Raw genomic sequence first — 21,704 nt, 5'->3', positions numbered from 1 at the left:
CCTAATGGGGTTACTGCCTGAAAGGGTGTAGGACTCATTGCGGGATCAAAGGTGGGCTGGGGAGGAAGGAGAATGCAAAAAACAGAGAGGTGATAATAGGTTCCCGTCACATGTGAAGACTTTCCTTGGCGGGAATGGCTCCATCCCATCTGCACATGCAGAGGTCAGAGTGGCTGCAGGCGAGAAGATGGCCACAGGTCCAAGGGGCCCACGAGCCTGCAGAGCCAGGGACTGGAGAGACGCACGCGCACCGCGTGTGGGTGGGTGTGTGCTGGTAACCACCAGCCACCAGACCAGCCTGCAAGCAGGGCAAGGGCTGGGAGCCAGGTGTCAGACAGCCCCTAAGACTGGGCCAGACTCTGCAGAGAACAGCAAGTCTGAGCTACTGGAAGAACCTCTCTCTCACAGCCACAAGAGATTAGGGTCTGAGGGATGGTAACTGGAAGCACCAGAAAGTCTGAGCTGGCCACCTGGTGTCTGAGGAGCGGCTAATGCGGTCAGGACCAGCTATCCATAAGACTCCCTTTCATGAGGCAATCCTGTGGGCAGCTGCCACAAGGCTAAGGCCAGTAACTGGAAAGGTCCAGCACATCCACCTGTACATGTGTCTGCACATCCAAGAGGGTGTGAGTACCAGAAACTGAATTGGGTCTGCAAGCCTCAAGGATTCACACACTCAGGTCGGCAACAGTGGAGGCCAGAGGATCAGGAGCCTTTTCCTGGATGGACCAGGTGTCTAAGGCCACTTACTGGAGGAATACATCTTACATATATTGACGTATTTTTCATTAAAACCTTTCACCCTGATCAGTCAGAGAAGGGAACAGGATCAGGACGCTTGTTTGTGGTTGTGCAAGCACTGTTTCCTGTGTGCTGATCTCTGTGGCCAGCCATGGGTGTTTGCACTAAGAGCCTATAATCCCACTGGAATAAAAGCTCCACTTTGCAACTGCCTGGATATCCAGGAACATGGAAATGCAGCAGCCTTGCCTCCATCACACTACTGGGCTGGACGATTCCTAACACATACCACTGTCAAAAATTCAAAAAAAGAAGAAATATGAAGATTCAAAATTCATTGGTGTCATAGAGAAGCATTCTCAGTGATCTGTTTGCCAATTCAAAGCATCTCTTCCTTAAGCAACCAGCCATTTCTTAACTACCTCTATCAGGTAATCTAGCTTCAACTGGGTAGCAGAAATTTTAGTATTGCAGACATAGAAAAAGCATCTATAGTGACTTGAAAACTTTTGAGAATGAAAGGACAATTTCCAATTAGTTTGCGAAATACATAGCAGTGCATAAATTGCAGTCATGAGGACTGAGGCCCTGCGCTCAGGCAAGTCAAGTTTTAACCATAAGAAATCTCTCAACAATCAGTGGTAATCTCCTTTTGTTAATGGAGATCATGGTTGTCAGAAACACTTTTCAATCCATGTGGCATATCTGTGCTACTGTAACTCCACAGCAAACTTAGCAGAATGTCCAAATGGTGAGGGGTGCAGCCCTCATGACTACATTCCTGTCAAAATGCCTTTCACTAACAAACTAAGTTTTATCAACTGCATGAACCAACCAATAGACAGACTCATGTCTCTCCTACAGTACAGCCCAGAAGTGCAGCAAAACAGGAAGGATGCATTTCCTTCCTGCTCATAATCACATAGGAGTAAAAAACTGGGATGGTAAATGCTTAATTCAACTCCAAAATGCACTAAGAATCTCTAATTCTCCTCAATAGCTTTTCTGAATGTTTGCAGCAATAACACAAATTTGTTATGACATATTTAGTCATAGAAGCAATGGCTTTATTAGATAGGAGATAGTCAATGCAATGATAGATGTCTGATACCTCAACTTTTTAACTGGAAAAATCTTGATAACATTTCATTGCTGCATAATGTTCCTATGCAAAATAATATTTGCTGGTCAAATACTTGTCAAATTCAGCAGAGTTTTTAAATGAAGTTTCAACTTCAAATCATTGAACGTTTAATCCTTTTAAGTTTACTTCATATTTTGAAGTGCTTTGAAAGGTTCTGGACCAATTTCTTAAAATTAGAACAGCTGAGAAGCAAACTGGTGGAACTGCTGGTTAAGCTCTGATACTGATGAAAACAGCTGTGTACAGGCCAAGGAAAGATCCAGCTACCTGTTACAAGCACCCTCCTCTGCTAAGTCTGTGGATTTACCTTCTACCCTTTTCCATGCACTATAATCCACTTAACCCTCCCTCTGCCAGAACAGTTAGAGAGCAAGAGACTGGTACAATCAAACATCAGTGCCACATGTAGCAGAACGGTATGGCTAGCAGCACAAAAATGCTAAACTACAGTGTAAGGGAAACATGCTCCATCTTAATAGGGTCAAATACACTGACTTCACTAAATTCACAGAACTGACAACAGACTGATTCCTTCTCTATATCTCAAAATTACTATTAGAATAGCCCTGAATAGAAAGATGAACATTATCTGCCTAACTGAAGTGGCAATACTGACAAAATATTGCCTTTGAGGGAGTCAACAGTTCCTCCCAGTTTTGTATCACCTGCAAACTTGCTTAATATCCCTTCCAATCCTGCATCCAAGACATTATGAAGATGTTTAGCTATTAAATTCTTGAAGTGTTCTTCAGCTGCTTATATCAAGTCTCAAGATACAAGCCTTCAGTCTCCAGTCCTCTTGTTCCTCAGGCTAGAGTAGTGTTTGAAACAAACAGCTCCTTAACTGATTACCAAATAAATTCCTGTGAATTATTATGTTTATTGGAGGACCCTGCCTCAACCTGTAATTCTAGTTTCAATATGGTAAAACTTCCTTTTAAGTTATTTTCTTCTTAAACATGTCAGCACCATTGCTAAATTCTTCCAGGTGCAATATTCCAAAGTCTTATTCGATGCTTGAAGTTTTCATGTTTGCATGTTTCCAAAAATAGAAAATTCAACGTCTCCTTCCCCTATCCCAGAGCACGATCGAGCTCTTTCTGCCCTTGTGGAATATACCAAACTGGACTATTCAGGCAAAGAAAATACTTCTTGGCTAAAGAAAACAGAAAAACACTGCTGAGTGTATGAATGCCTTCAGATGATAGTTTTGCTTTGCTGAACTGTATTTTAAAGCTATCAGCGACCACAGCTGAAGCAACTCACTTATGAAAGTTACTATTAATGCATACAAAATGTTAAACTTCAAGGACTAGTGATCTAAATGCAAGAAGGTGATCTAAATGCAATTTACTCTGTAATGTTATGCACCCTTCAGGATATTACATGATCACCAGACAGTCAGAAGTGGGCACTGAATAGATATGTGGCCACAGTGGTCAGCCTCTACTGGAGAAGTAGCTGATGTATAAAAACTGAAATAGATTCAGCATGATGTGTGTGTCACTTATAACAGTGAACGTAAAGCAGTTTAACACTCAAGAATAATTTACAAATGCATCTAAAGCAACATTCAGTGGAACATTTCTTAACTACCACAGGACAGATCTTTTCCTTAAACAAAAGCCTTTTCTCTTTTCCAAGAGTCTAACTCACAAATAAGTTTTGCATGCACTTTTTGCACAAACAGCATGTTTCAATAACTTACAACAGGGGATGTTTATCCTGAGCCTTCAGCTTGACAACAGTTTATAGGTAAAGAACTCCCACACAGGTGACAATACACACTGGTTTTGCAAGGAGATATACCCCCAAAAAAGTGGAATGCTTTGTGGCACTTGAGACCTTTGGAAAAGAACTTTGTCACTTAGTAAAACTTTTCTATTTGGTGACACATTTGGGGAGATTTATATCTCATCTGATATAACTGCAGCAAGAAGCTTCTTGCACCTTGCTGAGTCTCTTCTCCACTCATACATTTAATTTTAAAACTACACTTTTAGTACGAATACTAGAACAGTATAGCTTTTAAAATAAACTTGGTTCTTCTTTTGCTTACTAGCAGTATGATGCAGCTTAAAGACATTTCAGTGTTCAATAGTATAAATCATTTATTTACATTATTATCTTATACCCAACAAAAGTTTGCTTCATTTAAACTGCATGTTTTTTTAAGTAAAACAAATATCATACATATGGTTTTTTTCATCGTATTTTTATTTAGAACTAGTAGATTTCAACCACTCACAAGAAGTGAATGGTTCTTCACAAACTAGAAGTGAGGCACAATTATACTTTCATCTTTTTCATGTTAAAATCTGCATTAACTTGAACTAATGCAAAAACACGGGGGGGGGAAATTCTTTTAAGTAGTTACACCAGTCGATAGCTGGGTTTCACATTTCAGCTGACTCCATCCCTAGTAACTCAGAATGCTGTTTCATGGTATTCCAAGATTATTAAGTCAGAGTTTGTCATCCTGCCATCCTCTGTAAGTCCTTTACAACAGCATCGACAATTTCATAATTACATGATGAGGCAATACATGATGAGCGCTGAGTCGGTCAAAAACTAGGTAGGTTTCAAGCAGGTCACCGCACCGGATCAACTCACACGTGTGCTCAGAGGAGCACAAGCAGTACAATGACTGGGGGGCGCCAGAGCTTGTACAGCACCGGGAAGCAGTGACCACCGCCAAACCAACAAACTCACTTTGCTTTAAACCGCTGTGGAATCTGAGCCGAGGCAGAGCCAGACTGGCCCAGAATGGTGTGGTCCTAATTTTTCCTCCGTTTTCAGTAACAGATTTCCCATCACTCCTCTTTTCCTGGCTTTAGGGTTCCGGTAGCCACAGGTGAACAGGATTATGAAACTATAATCTAAAGGAAAACTAGTAATTTCCATTCCATAATCTCAATCACCACTTGCCCACACTAAAATTTCTGCTGACAGAGGGCAACAGAACTTTGCAGAGTGTAAGATGCTCAGATATGCACTCCTTTAATCACAGAACTGAATTCACTGCTTTCTGTGAGACTGGCTGTATTAAGGTATCCCATAACAAACAGTTTTGCTTCACTGAAGTTATGTTCGATAATCACAACGTTACTAAGTTTCAGACCTGAAGGAGCACAGTGAAATTTTATCCTTTTGGAAGAAGGAAACGCAACCCTTCACTCGCCCTGTCCCACCAAGCAGCAGCCAGGGACGGGCTCAGCGCCGCGGGGACGCGCACGGGGGCGGCCTCGGTCGCCGGCAGCGCCACTCCTGAAACTTTTCCTTGCTTGTTTAAGGCTTCCCCAGCCGCCAGCACCCGGCCTGCAGGAGGCCGGGAGGGAGCGCACAAGACATCCCCGCCCGCTGCCCTGAAAGCGCGGCCAGGCCTCGGCGGCGCCGCCGCCCGGCCCCGCTCCGCCCGCGGCCGGCACGGAGAGCGGCGCGCTCCTCCCGCGCCTCCCGGCCCTCCCCGCAGGAATGCGCCGGGAACCGCCGCCCGCGCCCGGCCCCGGCCCCGCGCCCCCGTACCTGCCGCTCCCCGCCGCGTCTCGGCCCGCGCTCCCCGCCTGCCGCCGGGCGCCGGCCGTGGCGGGCTCTCGGGCCTGCCTCTCGCGGCCGCCGCCGCCGCCGGGCTCCTGCTCCAGGGACAGGGCCAGCTGGCTGAGGCCGTAGAGCAGCGAGCAGACGGCGCATCCCAGGCACAGCAGCGCCACCCGCGCCAAGCGCCGCATCCTCCCGCCCGGCGCGGCACTGCCGGGCGGGCCCGCGGCTCCGGCGGCAGCGGGAGCACGACGGGAGCGGCAGCGGCGCGATCCCAGCGCGGCCCCGGCGTGCGAGGGGCGGGGCGGCCAGGGGCGGGCCCGGGCCCGGAGCGGGGCCGGGCGGGCCGCAGGGCGGGGCCGCAGCGGCGCCCACTGTTTATTTGCCCCAAAAGTGAAAAAAGGCGCAGCCCTCTCTTCTTGCTGCGTCCCTCTCACCATCGCGGCCCTGTGATCAACCTGGTCTCGCTCTCATTCAGGCTTCCCGAACTTGGTCCCTGGGAGAAGTTGAGCGACGAAGTATCCAAAGTAGAGACGGTGGCAGTCCCAGTCTGCTCCGCTCGGGTGCGGCCTCACCTTGGCCACACTAAAATTTCTGCTGGCAGAAATCCCGTGTGCAGTTTTGAGAGCCTCAGTATAAGAATGTAAAGCTGTTAGAGGGTGTGCGTCTTCGTTAAGGGCTAAAGCCCCCTCAAATGACACTCTTTCCTTGCTCTCAATGTTTCTGCACTAACTTTTCCTGTGTGAAAGCTTCACTGCTGCTTCTGCACAAGGACATTCTATACTTATACATATCTAAAGGGAGGGTGCCAAGAAGGTGGAGACAAACTCTTCTTGGTGATGCCAAGCAATAGGACAAGAGGCAATGGGAGAAACTGGTACGCAGGAAGTTCCACCTGAATATGAGGAAGAACTTCTTTACTGTGCAGGTGACTGAGCACTGGAACAGATTTCCAGAGAGCTTGTGGAGTCTCCTTCACTGGAGATATTCCAGAACCATGTGGACACAAGCCTGTGCAATGTGTTCTAGGAGGACCCTCTGGTCCAGGGAGGGTCCTCCCAGATGAGCCCCTGTGGTCCCTTCCAACCTTTACCCATTCTGTGATATGCCCACTCATTCCTTAGGCAGCTGAAGTTACACAGATGTCCTTTCTCCTCGTACAGACACAGTCTGAGCATGCAAATCAGTTTGGACTCCAGGGCCCTTCCCTCCTCTGGCCTTGGCACACGGGTGGCTGCGTGCCACCCTGGCCAGAGGAACAGATGGGTGCTGCTGGGCAAGGGAGATGCTGGGCCAGAGAAGCTTGGAGAACGGAGCCTGAAGGATTTGTTTGCAGTCACTAGCAAAGATAGGGGTTTTTTAACTCACCAAGTCATGCTTCTGGACAACAAAATATAGGTCTGGGAAGTGGCAGAAGAAATAATAGCTGTATATCTTGCTAGATGAGGGGAGTATTGGTTGGGTTTCAGCTGAATCCAACACAGTAATGCATGCTCTTTCTCTAGCCCAGACCACTAAGCAAAGGCCTAACAGTTTAACTAACCTATACTATTGCCAAGGTAAGTATTTTAAAGTTATTATTCAGTGCTACTCCCTCAGCTTCTGGCACTTGTTTAAAAAAAATACAAATTTGGAATAATTCTGCTTACTTCTTTGTCCTTACAGTGCATTTGTTTCACACTTTTTCTATGGACTAGAAACACTCCTTTTTAAAACAAGTGATAATATCCCCATTCAGGACCCTGCATTTTAAGAAAAATGCCAACATGATTTCCAATAAACCATAAGAAAATAGTTCTTTTACAGCTTCTGTGGTCTAAGGATGTATGTTATATGTGAATGCCCATAAAACCTGAGCCATAGCTTATTGCTGTTCTTGGCTGTGCTTGAAAGAAGGGGAAAGCAGGATGCCAGCTGGCAACTCTGGTAGTTGGAAGAGAAGTAATGCCAAAATTGTTCATCACCTCTTCCTCAAAATAAAAAAGAAATGAGGAGAAAAGGTGGCCCTCAGAAAATATGGGCTACTCAACTCTGTTTGCAGTGGAGATACTGGGATGATTATCAAAAGATATAAGCAGGGAAATTGAGGCTGAGAAAAAAAAACAAAACATAGATTTCAAGAGAAATAAGGAACTAGGGAGAATGAAGAGAAACCAGGGCCAAAGATGGCAGGGTGGTGATGGGAGAGTCATAGGTGAAATGGCAGAGGATTAGGAAAAAGAACTCTGGAAGGAGGTTACTGGCTTACATTGCAGGAAAAACTAGCTCTGAAAGCCCCACTCAAGGTCTTAGCTGGGCTTTCTGCCCCTCTGTTCTGTGTTTCTTAGTGTTTTCTGCCACAGGCTGCCATTCAGCTTCCCTGATTTTGTGTTTGTGCTCAAAATTGGGTTCATTGCTCTCATTGCACCTGCTGACCTGTGTCATGAATTCTTGCACTCTCCCACTTCACAGCCCTTTGCACACACTGTGAAGTCCATATGGCAGGGCATGAGTTACACAGACATGAGAATCAGAGTAGAGAGATATAATGGAGTATTTACTAACAGCAAGCTTAAAAGCAGAGACCACTTATTCCCTGCTGAGGTGTGACACTTGTCTTTTACATGGAAGAGTGTTCCAGCCAGGGAAAATGAGATCTGAAGGGTGTTACAGTGGCACCAAGAATAAATGTGGCAGATGGGTAGTAATCATGGTCTCATGCTTCAGAAGAAGAAATCATATTTTTAGAGGAGAAAATAAATAAGGAGTGCTAAAGAGAGGTGACAGAGGGAGAATTTTTTTTATTATCAACCATGTCATTACCCAAGTATGAATTTAAGGACTTCATTCAGTGCTGTTCAATAATATGTGAATAATTAATGAATGAGAATATATCTGCAGTGTTCTAAGAATATAACTAAGGCAAGGTCAGAAAGAAAGTATCTTTGTTAAGCCCTCTGTTGCTATTGGGGAAAAAAAAACAGCTAAACTTACACACACGCACAAGGCTTTTTTTCAAACTGCAAAATCTGTCCATTTAATCTAAATATCAGTTGGTCTGATAAAAGAAAAAATGCTTCTTACTACAAACTTAGCCTTGTGAGTAAGGAAAATAAGCAAAAGTTACTGAAATGCTATACCTCCATTGTATCACTGAGAAAAAACCCATTATCAGATGGTATATAATCACCCAATTAAGTTTATAAATTCTTTAAAGATTAATAATCATATATCTCTATTACTTACCATGAAAAGTTTATGAACAATATGTAACATTTTATGCTACAAGGTTTGCTAGTCTTTAATTAACTTAAAACATGAAGAGTTACAATCAGATGCAAGATTATCTCCTTTTATTGATTCTAAATCTTTAATCCTTTTCTTGACTAGAATTTAGTTATTTAACCATGTATCTCTTGTATCTTTAGTATTCAATTCTATTTACTACCTCCAGAAAACAGCTCAAATCCAGAAAAAAACTATCTTAATAAACTACAGGTGACAATTTTTTAAAGAATCAGCATCTGATATTTCTGCAAATGGGTTCATAAGGGTCATATGAGCAGTCACTGTGAGCCAGAAAAGGAAACCAACATTCTAACAACTCATTAGATAAAGAGATAAATCAGATCAACTTAAATTTAAAAAAAAAATCACTCCTAATCAGATGCATTTGTATAATTCCCCCGGGTTTTGTTCTTTCACAAAATTAAACCATTAATTGAGTTGGTAAAGCAATAAGATTTTGTGCTGATAGATTTGTGTCAACAATGCCCTGTATGCAGACCAGTAAAGGGTTTTTCAAAGGCAAAGACACTTCATTTGATGTTCACATGCCCTTTCATACAAGCTGCAGTGTCAGCACTTGGCTATGATAGATTGCAAGGTTGGGTAAGTAGGAAGAAAACACTTTGCTGCCATGTGTTGTACATATGGTATCATCAAACTTCTTTGGGCAATGACCTTGTTCTCTTGCTGCCAGAAATCGCTTTTTTCCCTGCCTATTAACTTTTAAGAAAAAGACTTACTTTGGTGCAACTGCCTTCCACCCTTATTGCATCTACCCCTTCAAATTTCCCAATGTATAAAAATATTAACAAAAATTCTCAAAATCAATTTTCATTGATAACCAAAATATTATTAACTTCCCCCATTACTTTCCTATTTAGCTCTCATTGTTTAGTATTGTAGTGTGTTCAACCTACTTCAAGTAGGAGCTTAAAATTTTTTTCCATTATTGTTGATAATCACAATAGCACCCAAGGACAATAGAAACAGGAAAAACATCAAGGACAATAGTGCACAAAATTAAGTAAGTTGCCTTGTAAACTGTTTAGGAAGTGGTGTGATACTTTGCAAATTTCCTAATTTCTTCTAATTTGAATCAATTATTTCTTTATCAATAGTACTTGTCAAAATTTATTTAATAGATCCATTGTGAACAATTGTAAGTTATTAAACATTAGTCAAAATATTTGTATCATTCCTCTTAAGAAAGTTCAAATTTCATGCTCTAAATCAATAAGCATCGATATATGTAGACTTGCACAGTGTTTAATAGTTTACTACATTAAAAAAGCAGAATAAATACTTTCTAGGAGCACAAAGATAATTTTCTTTTTATCTTCTTTTCAATGTTTTTGTGTCAAGTCCTTTTTTTTCTGAAAAGATTTCTACATTTGGAGCTCCTGAACATCGGTCCAGAAGGGATTCTCAATGTTGGACTTTTATTTCTTTGCATCATTTAAACTTTCCAAAGACTGTACCTGGCAGGGGTATAATAAAGAGGAGATAGGTTACAGCCAGTATGGCTTTACTAAGGGCAAATTGTGCCTGACAAATTTGGCAGCCTTCTGCAGTGGGCTTGGAATGTTGATGGATGAGGGAAGCGCAGAGATGCCATATACCTGGACTTGTGCAAAACATTTGAAACATCCCACGTGATATCCTTGTCTCCAAACCAGAGGAGCTCAACATGACCCAGCAATGTGTGCTCACAGCCCCGAAAGCCAAACAGGTCCTGAGCTGCATGAAAGCAGCATGGCCAGCAGAGCGAGGGAGGGGATTCTGCCCCTCTACTCCACTCTCATTAGAGCCCACCTCTAGTACTGTGTCCAGCTCTGGAGTCCCCGACATAAGAAGGACATGGACCTGCTGAGAGAGTCTAGAGGAGGCTGTGACAATGACTGAGGGCTGGAGGATCTCTCCTGTAAAGACAGGCTGAGAGAGCTGGGCTTGTTCAGCTGGGAGAAGAGAAGGCTCTGGGGAGACCTAACTGCAGACCCCAGTACCTAAAGGGCCAAAAAGAGAGCTGGGCAGGGCATGTAATTGGTAAGAGAAGGGGGAATGGTCTTAATCTGAAAGAAGGTAGGTTTAGGTTAGTTATAAGAAAAAATTTGCTATGAAGATGTGGAACACGAGAACAAGTTGCCCAGAGCAGCTGTGGATGCCCTATCCCTAGAAGTCTTCAAAGCCAGGTTGGATGGGGCTTTGGGCAACCTGATCTAGAGGAAGGTGTCCCTGCTTATGGCAGGGAGGTTGGAACTAGGTGTCCTTTAACGTCCCTTCCAACCCAAACCATTCTGTGACTCTATGATTTGTGTTTAAAGTACTTTTGCAAAGAGTCAAAGCAAACGTACTTACTTATGCAAATATGTACCATATACAATAAATACAGAAATAAGGCAAGAAGGGCTGGTGTTTACTTGTTTGTTTATTTATACATAACTATATTTAAGTTTAAAAATCCTTATTGTGTCCTGCTGTTGTTTGCTACAGCATTGGGTGTTTTAATTTGCGATATCCAGATCAGGGTTTTTTAATTTCTATATTTTTTATCTCTAATAGAAAAAATATTTACTAGCAGTAGCCATGCACGACAGTAACTTTGCATTATGCCTTGAAAGTTCAATTTTTAAAATGAAATGTATCAAATAATCTGAAAGTAGTTATCTAAGGTACTTTTTACCTTTTCCATTTCAAAGTAACAGTGCACATTGCACACAGTAAATCTATACAACTTGTACTAAGTATGTTATCCTATTCACTTTTTTTAAGATCTTTAAAATGAATGCATTAGGCCAGGAAATATTCAGACCATAAACAAAAACCCATGCTCTTATTATATGGGTGGGGTTTATTTCATATTTGATGTAAAAATTTTATGCATTTTATTATTTTATTTCCAATAAAAAAGGCTACATGTCTTGGAAAGCAAAACTACATCTAGCAAAGAGCTAAAATGAAAAAAAAAATTAGATGACAACTGCCAGCTGTCCTTTTAAGCAGAAACAGAGGTATAGGCGAGCTGTCAGGTCTCTGAGAGCCATTTAGCACTCCAAACCAGATGATACAGTGGAGCCAGTAGCTCCTATTTCAAATGGAAAAGACAACAGATGGTCATTTAGCAAGGAGGTGTTTAGGAAAGTGGTCAGTCAGTCAAATCAGGTAAAGTGTTGACTGACTTTGCCAATTTATTTACCTTTATATTTTGTTCATCTATACCCTGGTTTTACTCCCCCTTCAAGTAGAATTTTAAATGTAAACCAATGTAGAAACAATGTCAGAGATAGAGAAATAAAATCCTACTCTTTGTCTCTCTACATCTTTTTCTCTAAGGGTTGCTCAGTTTTCATAAATACAAATTCAAAATCATGACTGCTTCAAAAGCAGTCAAATGTGATAGTTGTTTAAAGCACTTAGTACTTCAATTATCAGGAAGAGATAAGACACTAATATTGTCCATTTTACTGACTGCTTCTTTTAACATAGAACAGCCAAATCACAGGCAAGTGCCTAAGGTACCCAGCAGCCTCACACTTGGTGGCAGTCTCTGCCGTGCCCGAAGCTCACACAAGTCCCTGCTGTGAGCAACCAGCCTGCCCTGGGCGTGCCCTGGAGTGTGCAGCCATCACGCTGCCTTATCTGTGGTGTCAATTGGATTGCTCTCAGACCCCTCTGCTGCAGAGCCAGCAAGGAGCTGGGATATTGTGTAGTGCTGAATTTAGAGCCTGAAACACCCAAAATAATTTGAAGTTTTGCTAACTCAGGATTGTATGTACGCATAACTTAGCCTTCCTTTGCCCATCTTTAATCTGTAGCTTTACAAATTTAGTTTTTACTCTTTTTTTTTTTTTTTCCAGGAGAAGAAAGGGTAAAATAAAATTGGACACTGTCCTAAGCTATCTCCAGGCACCAGGCCCATATCTGCAGGGGAATGCTGTGATCTCCCATAGCTGCCAAAACATTTGTGTGGAATTTAAGAAATTTGTTTTGATCTTCAGACCCATAATTGTGTAGCAGACTTGCTGAACAGTCAATAGCGGAAAAAAAATGAATAAAAGGGTGATAGAAGGGCTTAACAACTTGCTCTCCCCTCTTTTGAATCCCTCCCGTTCTTGCAAAATAGATGAGTAAGTAAGACTAAATTGGACCCCTTTAATTAGTGACAATAGCCCTATTCTGGTATCTGATGCCAATTTAGTCATTATTTCTCCTAGTACCAAATCTGGTAGTTACATCAACAGTTACCCAACATTTGCTGCCTGCACTTGGGGATCTATGCCCAATAATGACAGGGTGGCATTTAAAGCATTCTGCACCCAAGGAGGTACCAGCCTCACATGCTGCCTCCTTGGAGCAGGGATGAGCTCCTATACTCCTGGCCAACACTTCAGTTACCTGCTACACAAATGGGAAACTCCAATAGTCTTTACAAGAGAATCAGCTTCTTTCAAGAATGCCTTGTAGGACCTTTGCCTCATGCTGCAAAGCAACAATTCAGAGAACTGAACAAGGGAGCTGTAGAATTGAAGACAAATTGAGAGAACCCACACAGACCATTGTTTTATACTCAGCTTCAGTAGCAAAGCACAGTTTTTATATAAAATGAGATGAAGCCTTAGACAAAGCCTCCTTCTCAAGTTTCTTACCGCATTGGTTACTTTAATTTGCAAGCATTGATGCTTTCATAGTTTCTTGCTTCAGAAGCAGTACTCCCAGGAATATCTCAACTTCCATCATAACCAAAGGCAGTAATGAATCATCCCTGCTAATAAATTAGCAGAGACTTCTTGTTATTTTGAGATCAAATTCCCAAAGTCTGCTGTTTATCCCCAAATTCCCCACTTGTACTTCTTGCACTTTCTCTTAGATAGTACAAATAATATATTCAGAGAGGGGTTCTGAACATCTTAATAATTTTATTTACCATTTTATCATAACACACCCTAAGCATCACCAATGCCAGTCAAGATTGTAGTCCATTTACATTAGTTTTCACCAAAAATATTTCCTTGTCAGATTGTTCACAGGCAAGTATTAATTTATTCCTGGGGAAGGCATTTCAATGTGTGTCACTATTCTAGGCATCAAAAACATCTATTTATGCTCCTCTGAAACCAACAATATGTCATCAGTGTTAAATAACTAGGGATGTAAATTTTTAAACAATTCCATTATCATTAATTGTGTACCATTTATCATAGTAAAAAAAAAAATAGTCTTTGCACTGTAATTCCTTCTGTTTCTTTCTTTCCAGACACTTCCCCTCAGCTTTCCTGCTGAGCTTTCAGAATTTTAAATTGTTCAAAATAGTCTTTGAACTGAGGTCAGGAAGAGGTCAGTTGGAGGCAGTATCCCAATGGGTTAATGTATGGTCATCTTTAAAGGAGTGCTATGATAAAATTGAACATAGTTAATCAGACAGAAAATTTGTAGCATCTCATGATGCAAAACTGTACTTTGTGAGTGTTACAGAGACCTTTTAAGTAGATCAATATACTATGTTTTTCTTAAGAGTACCTTTAGATTTTTTAAATTAAATTTGTGTATATTAAAAAATTACAACCACACAAGATCTTTCATTCACAGAGACGTTTATTTTTGTCTTCAATGTTTGTAGGGAATACGATTTCACTACAAAAGTGTCTCAGAGAAACTCCATTCAAAGTCTAGGCTTAAGAATGAAGGGAAAATATACTTTCAGCTGTACCAGTCCTGAGCAAAGTTTAAAAAAAATTAAAAAAAAAATCCACTAGAGATAGGAAGCAGCACCAATTAAACCAGAGGGCCTCTTACTGATATCTGCTCATGCCTTCTTTTCTGCTTGAGAATTGGTAAAAACTTAGGTAGGAAAAATTACTTTATTAGAATGTGGACACAAGATTCACAGTCCCAATCTCTCACCAAATACTACCCTTTTTTTAATAGAGTCCAGGGCCTCAGTTTTACTTTCCATTAAGTAGTCAGGACTGCTAACAGCAAGACTGTTGCCCCCATGGTGTAACATTTTCTCTTACTCAAATTGGTAAATAAATATTTATTTAATATACTCCTTCTAATAAATATTTATTTCCTATCAATATCAAGTTCCTGAAAAGTTACATTGTTCTTAGAAGTATACTACTCACAGCAGTTATAAAACTTCTGATAACATCAGTTCTCAAAACAATTCAAGTGGCTCACAATCTGTCTCTTGTTTCAGTGAAAGGATTTCAAGCCATTGGTAACACTTGGTACTTAATAGTTGGTTCATCTAGGACATTCAGATTCAATCTTGACAAAGTAAATACTTCTAAGAGTCAGAACAGAAAAGGCACTTACTCATTTTGGGGAAGACACCTGGCAGGTAAGATTTTTGTTTTCAAAATAACAAGCCCTTTTTCTAATAATAAAATCCTTAAAAAACTAGTTGGATAAACATAATCCCTATGAACAAAACCAACTTATGCACCCCCTTCCCAAGAAAGGTAATACTGTCCTTGACTGAGAAACTGAGAAATGTGAAAGCATCCAGAAATACTCATAAGTTTTATTCACTTCTGTGATATTCCAGTAGACCACCACAATTGGCTAGAAGAAAGTCTCCTCCAAACAATGGGTGTTTTACAAATTGAAAGCCTCAAAAATTTCTGGACTGTTTTTCATTAGGTACTCATATCAGCAATAAAGTGTAAGATTCTAATGTGTATAACCAGGAACATAACCTTGGTTACAACCAACAACCTGTGACTTCAACCAGAGGAGTAAATCTTTTATCAAACTTCCTTGCAATTGAATCATTGCCTCAGTGATGCTCTGTGTAAGGCACTTAGTAAATTTTAAGAGCATCTGACAGTACTGTTGGTAGTTTTGATTTGTTTGTGAGGATGCTCTAAGAATGCTTCAAGATTAACAGGTTAAGGTGTGGAATAATCACTGAAAACAGCCATATGAATTACTGGCCACAAAACTCTTCAGAAGCCACATCCATTCTAGTCTAGGTTCATATCACCCTTGCAACATAAAGCTATCCTTTTCTTAGCAGTCCAGGAATTAGACCCTTTAAAATTGTGTAGTAGCTAATTGTATGAGAGGAATTAATTTTGTTCCTAACTCTTTCATCTAAGCTTCCACCCTTTCAATAAATAACTTGTATGCAAGAGTGAAATATTCATGGTATTTACTATTTAATTCACAAAACCCTACATCTTTAGGCCAAATGTCATTCAACCAACAGCCATCAAGAATTATAAAGCAAGACACACCTCTACGAAGTGTGTGTTGCCTACTTCCAATACACTACACAGAGGAAGGAACACTAAACAGACAAAAAAGACAAAGAAGCCATTATATGGCTCTTCTCGGGATTATTCTGAAAATACATTTTCTTTGTTCTTCTTTCCCCCCTCCTTATTACTGTTTTTTTCTTTTTGTTGGACTGAGGGTTTTTGAAGGTGTTTGACATTTTAGAAACAGAAGCTTCCTACTTGGAATTTCCGTAGCAAAGCAGAGAAAGCACTCAGTATCTGTGCATGCTCCTCAGATGTCCTTCTCCAGTGGGGACTAAATGCATTTTACTTGGCAACATTTGCCTCCATCGGCTGGAAAGAATTTTGCTTATTTTGCCACATTTGGAAGCGTCTCAGCATAGAATGATACCATTTGCAGAAATGCAGATAATTGGCATCATAGAATGCCAGGTACATCAGACAGAGTGCTTGAATGGTACAGAATCAGTGTAACTAAGTTTGCTCAGCAAGAATCTCTTCAGGTAGTCAATTATATAGAGACAAAGGCAACAGTGACAAAATTGATACTGACCTCTAAGCTCCCACATACCATTATTCTGTATGACCATGCTGATCTTAAAGAAACCAAAATATAGTTCAAGAACTGGGAACAGCAGTCAAATTCCCCACCTAAAAAAGCAGGCATAATAAATTATTTCAAACTCACTTCATCCACTTATATTATAAATGTGTTTGAGAGAAACAAAAGAAAAGAGAGAAGAAGGTATCAGGAATCAGAATGCATTTCCTTCAGAGGTGGGAGTAATGATAATATATGTAACCTGAGGAGATTTCCCTTGCCTAGATTAATTCATAGCTGAAGGCTGTTACAGAGAGATGATCAGTCAGATGCCAGACTTTCCTGCTCAGAGATCTGTGCCATCAGGAACTGGGCTTGACATTGAAGTATTTTTATTTATTCTGTGCAAAAAAGAATCAGCTTGAAATAGATTATTCATAGATGACAGCTATATATTAGATGCATATAAATGGCAAATTAGATCTCTGTGTTCACAAGTGGGTATTCAGAAAGTAGAACTGGCCTTACCCCTCACTTGTCTTAACAGATGCAAAGTGATTGAACAACTCCATCCTTCTTTAGTGACAAATACCTGGGACTGTCTTTGAACCAAACAGAATTTGCAGTTTGTAGAATCTAGTGATCTTGGGAAGAGGGTAATGAGCCACATTTCATTAGCCTGGGTCACATTTACTTCCTTTTTCTGCATCCTTTTGCTTCTACATACAGCGGAGGAAAATGACATGCATGTGGTTAGCAAGTTATCAAAAAAATACATTAATAGTCTCCTTTCCTCAGCTATCTTCTCAGTAACTCCACTATAAATCAGAGCTCCATTGGTCTATAGCTACATCTCTTAAAAGCCCGAGGAAGCACGTTCACTTTGCTTTGACCAAGATCAGTATTTATACACAGATGTGCTGGTTTGGGCTAGGATAGTTAATTTTCTTCACAGTAGCTGGCATGGGGCTGTTTTAGATTTGTGCTGGAAACACTGTTGATAACATAGAGATAGTTCAGCTGTTGCTGAGCAGAGGTTACACAGAGTCAAGGCCTTTTCTGCTTCTACTGTCACACCAGTGAGGAGGCAGGGGGTGCGCAAGGAATTGTGAGGAGACACCCGACCCCAACTGACCACAGGGATGTCCCAGACCATGTGGTGCTGTGCTCAGCATATAGAGCTGGGGGAAGAAGGAAGAGGAGAGTGTTTGGAGGGATGGTGTTTGTCTACTCCAGTCACTGTTACCTGTGATGGAGCTCTGCTTTCCTGGGGATGACTGAACACCTGCCTGCTCATGGGAAGTGGTGAATGTTTTGCTTTGCCTGCACGTGCAGCTTTTGCTTTACCTGTTAAATTGTCCTTATCCCAACCCATGAGTTTTCTGATTTAGACTTCGAATTCTCTCCCCCAGTGCACAGAGGGAGAATGCACACAGGGCTGTGAGGCACTTACTGGCCAGCTGGGGTTAAACCACGACAGGAAACAGTGTAACCAAAGACTACACTTTTCCAGGGGGCCTAGATCCTGAAAACATAGTCCTGCTCAAATAGTCCTCCATCTGCCAAGATATGCCATAGTTTCTAGAAAATAATTAAAATTTTAGAACTACTTTTTAGAATATTGTTACTGAACAATATTTTTTGGTGGTAATTTTCTTTTTAAGCATATGGGACAAAGAGCGATTAGATAAGGTTACAATTTTGTCTTTTACAAAACCCCAAATGGGACAGCAATCTCTTGTAATAATTCTTAATAATAATCATTAAGAGCTATGGAATATGCTTTTGCCCTTTATCTTCCATGTTTAACTTCTTAAAAGTACACCTAAAACTTCCTGTGCCTATTAAACTGTCTGCTTTTAAAATCTGCCATATAGCAGGCACAGCAAGTTCATTCTGGTAACTTTTTCCTGTCTCCCATAATAAAAGGGGCAAGATTAGGATTGAATACATCAGAGTGATTCAGTGGTAATTTGTTTTTATTAATTTTTACCAACACAGTTAAAGAGAGGCTGTAATAAGCTCCTGCATTACTTAGACTCTAGGTTTTGAAACAAATTTGTTTTTTCACTGCATTTTCTTTCACTGTTTGCATCTCATGGTAGAGTTTAAGCCTTGTTCAGAGACATATCACAATCTTTTGGCATAATGTCTTAGGAAGTCATGTAAACATGACTTGCTGTTGGATAATAGTATTTTCCAGCAAACATGCAGTTTTCCATTGCTGTTGTACCATTTACTCCATTCTAGACATTCTATAGAGCACTGATTTGTAATTAACTTATGAAGTAATTTTTCAAGTTTAATTAGTAGTTAAATCCAGTTAATTCTTCTTAAAACACAGGTTCTTTAGATGTCAAGCTAAGGTCAATATGATTGTGGTCTTAGACAAGTCTCCTAATTCTCTTTTAACAGTTTCTCCTCGTTTTAAAACTTTAACAGCACAAAAGAAAACCATCTGAGCTTCTACAGTTTGACTGATTTTACTGTACAGTTTTTGCTAGTTTGAAGTTATAACCTTCCAAACTGAGACTACTCTGACATAAGGCGGGGCATAATTTCAGGTTAAGAAAACCTCTGAAAGCTCAAGCTGTGTTTCCAGCACACCCAAATCTTAACATTGAGATAGAAGTATGCATTTTCAAAATGCCATATTTGACTGACTGGTCCACTAGCCAAAACCAGCATTAACTTTTTATCTTTTCTATCTTATTCCTGAGTAAGCACAGGCTAAATTTACTATAAGTATAGCACCTGCTGTTGCCTTTGGAGAAATTAAATGTAAATGCCTTTCTATTTCCCTACAGTTTCTAATTTTGAATGAATTATACCCAGACTCCCTAGCAGGGAGAAGAGCCAAATAAAGGCATGTTACAGAAAAAAAACCCCAAACAGATACAGTTAAAGAACCCTGGATAAAAAGTACACAATAGACATTTTCATGCCAAATCAATCCTGTTAACAAAGTAAAATCAATCAGCAAAACATAGGAAACTGTCAGGCTTCTGAGACAGGAGACGAAAAAAGTAAAGAATTTAAGATGCAACATCTGAAGTTTAGAAGACCTGCCTAAACACTACAGTGAACCAATTGAACAAATTATAGAAAGTACTGTCTCATATGGCTACTTGAAAATTTGCTATTCATAATATTTAAAAAAAATTGTAAAGTGCACAAATTATAAAATCAAACTATTTTTGAGATTTTACAATCTATGCCCCAAAACGTCAAATATCTAGATAAACACATAATGGGTTAAAACCTCAGTCATATTTTTAATTATTGACTCTTAATAGCAAGAAATTTAAATTTTGAAATGTAATTTATTTATTACTACCTCCTTTGTTGGAATCAAGATTTTATATGGTATAATTCAACCTGCTACTGAGTAAAAGAATTTTTATCTCCAATATGTAGATTTAAATTCATGGAAAAAAAGAGATCAGTCAACTGTATATTTGTTCTTTTTCTTATACCACCTATAATTAATAGCAAAGTTAGGAAGATAAGAGACTGAATTACTGTACACTTTATCAATGAACTATTTATACTTATTTTCCCCCATTTCTCCCCCCTTTTCCTTTCTGAAACCAGACAATCAATCAGCACATAAAGGAACTCATTTACATGGAACACTATTACACTTGTCCTTGTGGGGCCACCATTTCATGAACATCGCAGGATGTATGGCTGTTGAAGACTGATGCATATATAGATTTAACAAATAACAGTTCTTATGCAAAGAGCAATCACAGAGAAAAATACCTAATCAGAACACATTACAACATTAAATTTTCACTTTTTATAAATGGAGTAAAGATGCTTTTAAATATATTTACAGTTAGAAAAAAGGATTTAGGATTACTACAAGTCAAAATTATTTAGAAATTATGAAAGTGAAGTTCATTTAAATTATATTATGAACAGACTCAAATGCAGTATTTTGCTTAGAATTTGTCTACTCTGCTGTCAGTATTGTCATATTCTTTTAATAACCAACAGGTAAAAACTCAACTTTGCTTAATGCTAAAACGAGCATCATTGCAATAAAACTCTGGCAACCTAATTGTTCAGTTAAAACCACCACAGCTTTTAAGATCCTAGCTGACTTCTGTAGCACCTGTTGTAGAAATTGCTCTTCAATGTCTTGTTCCACAATGAACATTGAGACTTTCTGCATTATTTTTGATAACCATACTTGTAACACATTGATGAGATTATTCTCTAGAGACAGTTGAATCATAGTAAAATCCACTCCATCCTTCCCTTCAAACCAAATAGCTACTTAATTCTGAAGATAGAGTCCTTTTGTTGGCAGTGCTGGGTGGTTTATTCACATAAACTTAAATAAAAATACATTTCCCATTTAGTGAAATACTGGTAATAGATTACTGCTTCTTTGCAAGGAATTCTGAAATGTGTTAGAATTCATTACATTTCAAATTAGAAACACATTTCATAAAACTTCTTGCAATGAGATTTACTATCCTTAAACTGCTTGAACAGTTTCAGCTCTTTTGTAATCCACTACATCAGTATATTCTGCAAATAGTCCCACCTAAAAATAAAATATAAAAAAATAAAGTTGTAAAGCATGTATTTTTTCTTTTAAAAACTAGTGTATGCTATTCTGAACACTAGCCCGGCCCCAAAAACATTTAAGAACCTTAAAAAGCATGTTTTACAGATGCTAAATTTGGCCAGGTAACAGCAATGAACAGACATCCTATTTTTAGTAAGATAAAGCAGAATACATACTAAACAGGTCAGTAGTTATCAATCTGAAACAGCCTATAATTAACATTTGATGTCTAAAAAGTTTAAACAGCAACACCAAGGAATGAGGTATGTATGTTCTCAGATATCACATCAGACTCTCATTTTATGCAACTAACTGTATTTCACAACTAGCATCTTACAAAATAGAACAGTACCATTGTGCCTGTAGAAGTACTGCATTAAAAACAGAAAAATACATTACTACAAGAAACCACCAAACATCACAATTGTCAGGGGCTACAAAAATCCATTATTTTAAGCCATTAAGAAGACATATCATATGTGGGTAATAATTTGGGGCTGGATTCACTACCAAGAAGGTCTATCCAACTTTCACATAGGCTTAAAAATATATTTACTTTGAATGAAAAAGAAAAGGCTCATGGGAGTGTAAGTGCCCCACCTCACTAAAAGGAGCTAAATGAACTTTTGTACTGAACCAAATGATATAATT

At 39.8% G+C, this 21,704-nt stretch overlaps 1 protein-coding gene across 2 annotated transcripts in view; it reads right to left on the bottom strand.

The window, feature by feature from the left end:
- The window catches only part of GXYLT1 (glucoside xylosyltransferase 1), a 28,663-nt gene extending 22,954 nt beyond the window's left edge, over window positions 1-5,709 (bottom strand). For both annotated transcript variants that reach the window (XM_030961080.1, XM_030961081.1), the window contains exon 1: window positions 5,411-5,709. In XM_030961080.1, the coding sequence (XP_030816940.1) occupies window positions 5,411-5,613 (203 nt within the window). In that variant the 5' untranslated portion in view covers window positions 5,614-5,709. The remainder of the gene's footprint in view (window positions 1-5,410) is intronic.
- Window positions 5,710-21,704: the final 15,995 nt, after the last annotated feature.

This window comes from Camarhynchus parvulus, chromosome 1A (genome assembly GCF_901933205.1).
Source record: "Camarhynchus parvulus chromosome 1A, STF_HiC, whole genome shotgun sequence".
In the NCBI taxonomy this organism is placed as follows: domain Eukaryota; kingdom Metazoa; phylum Chordata; class Aves; order Passeriformes; family Thraupidae; genus Camarhynchus; species Camarhynchus parvulus.
Note: the sequence above shows the minus strand (reverse complement) of the source record. Positions and strands in the feature narration are given on the sequence as shown.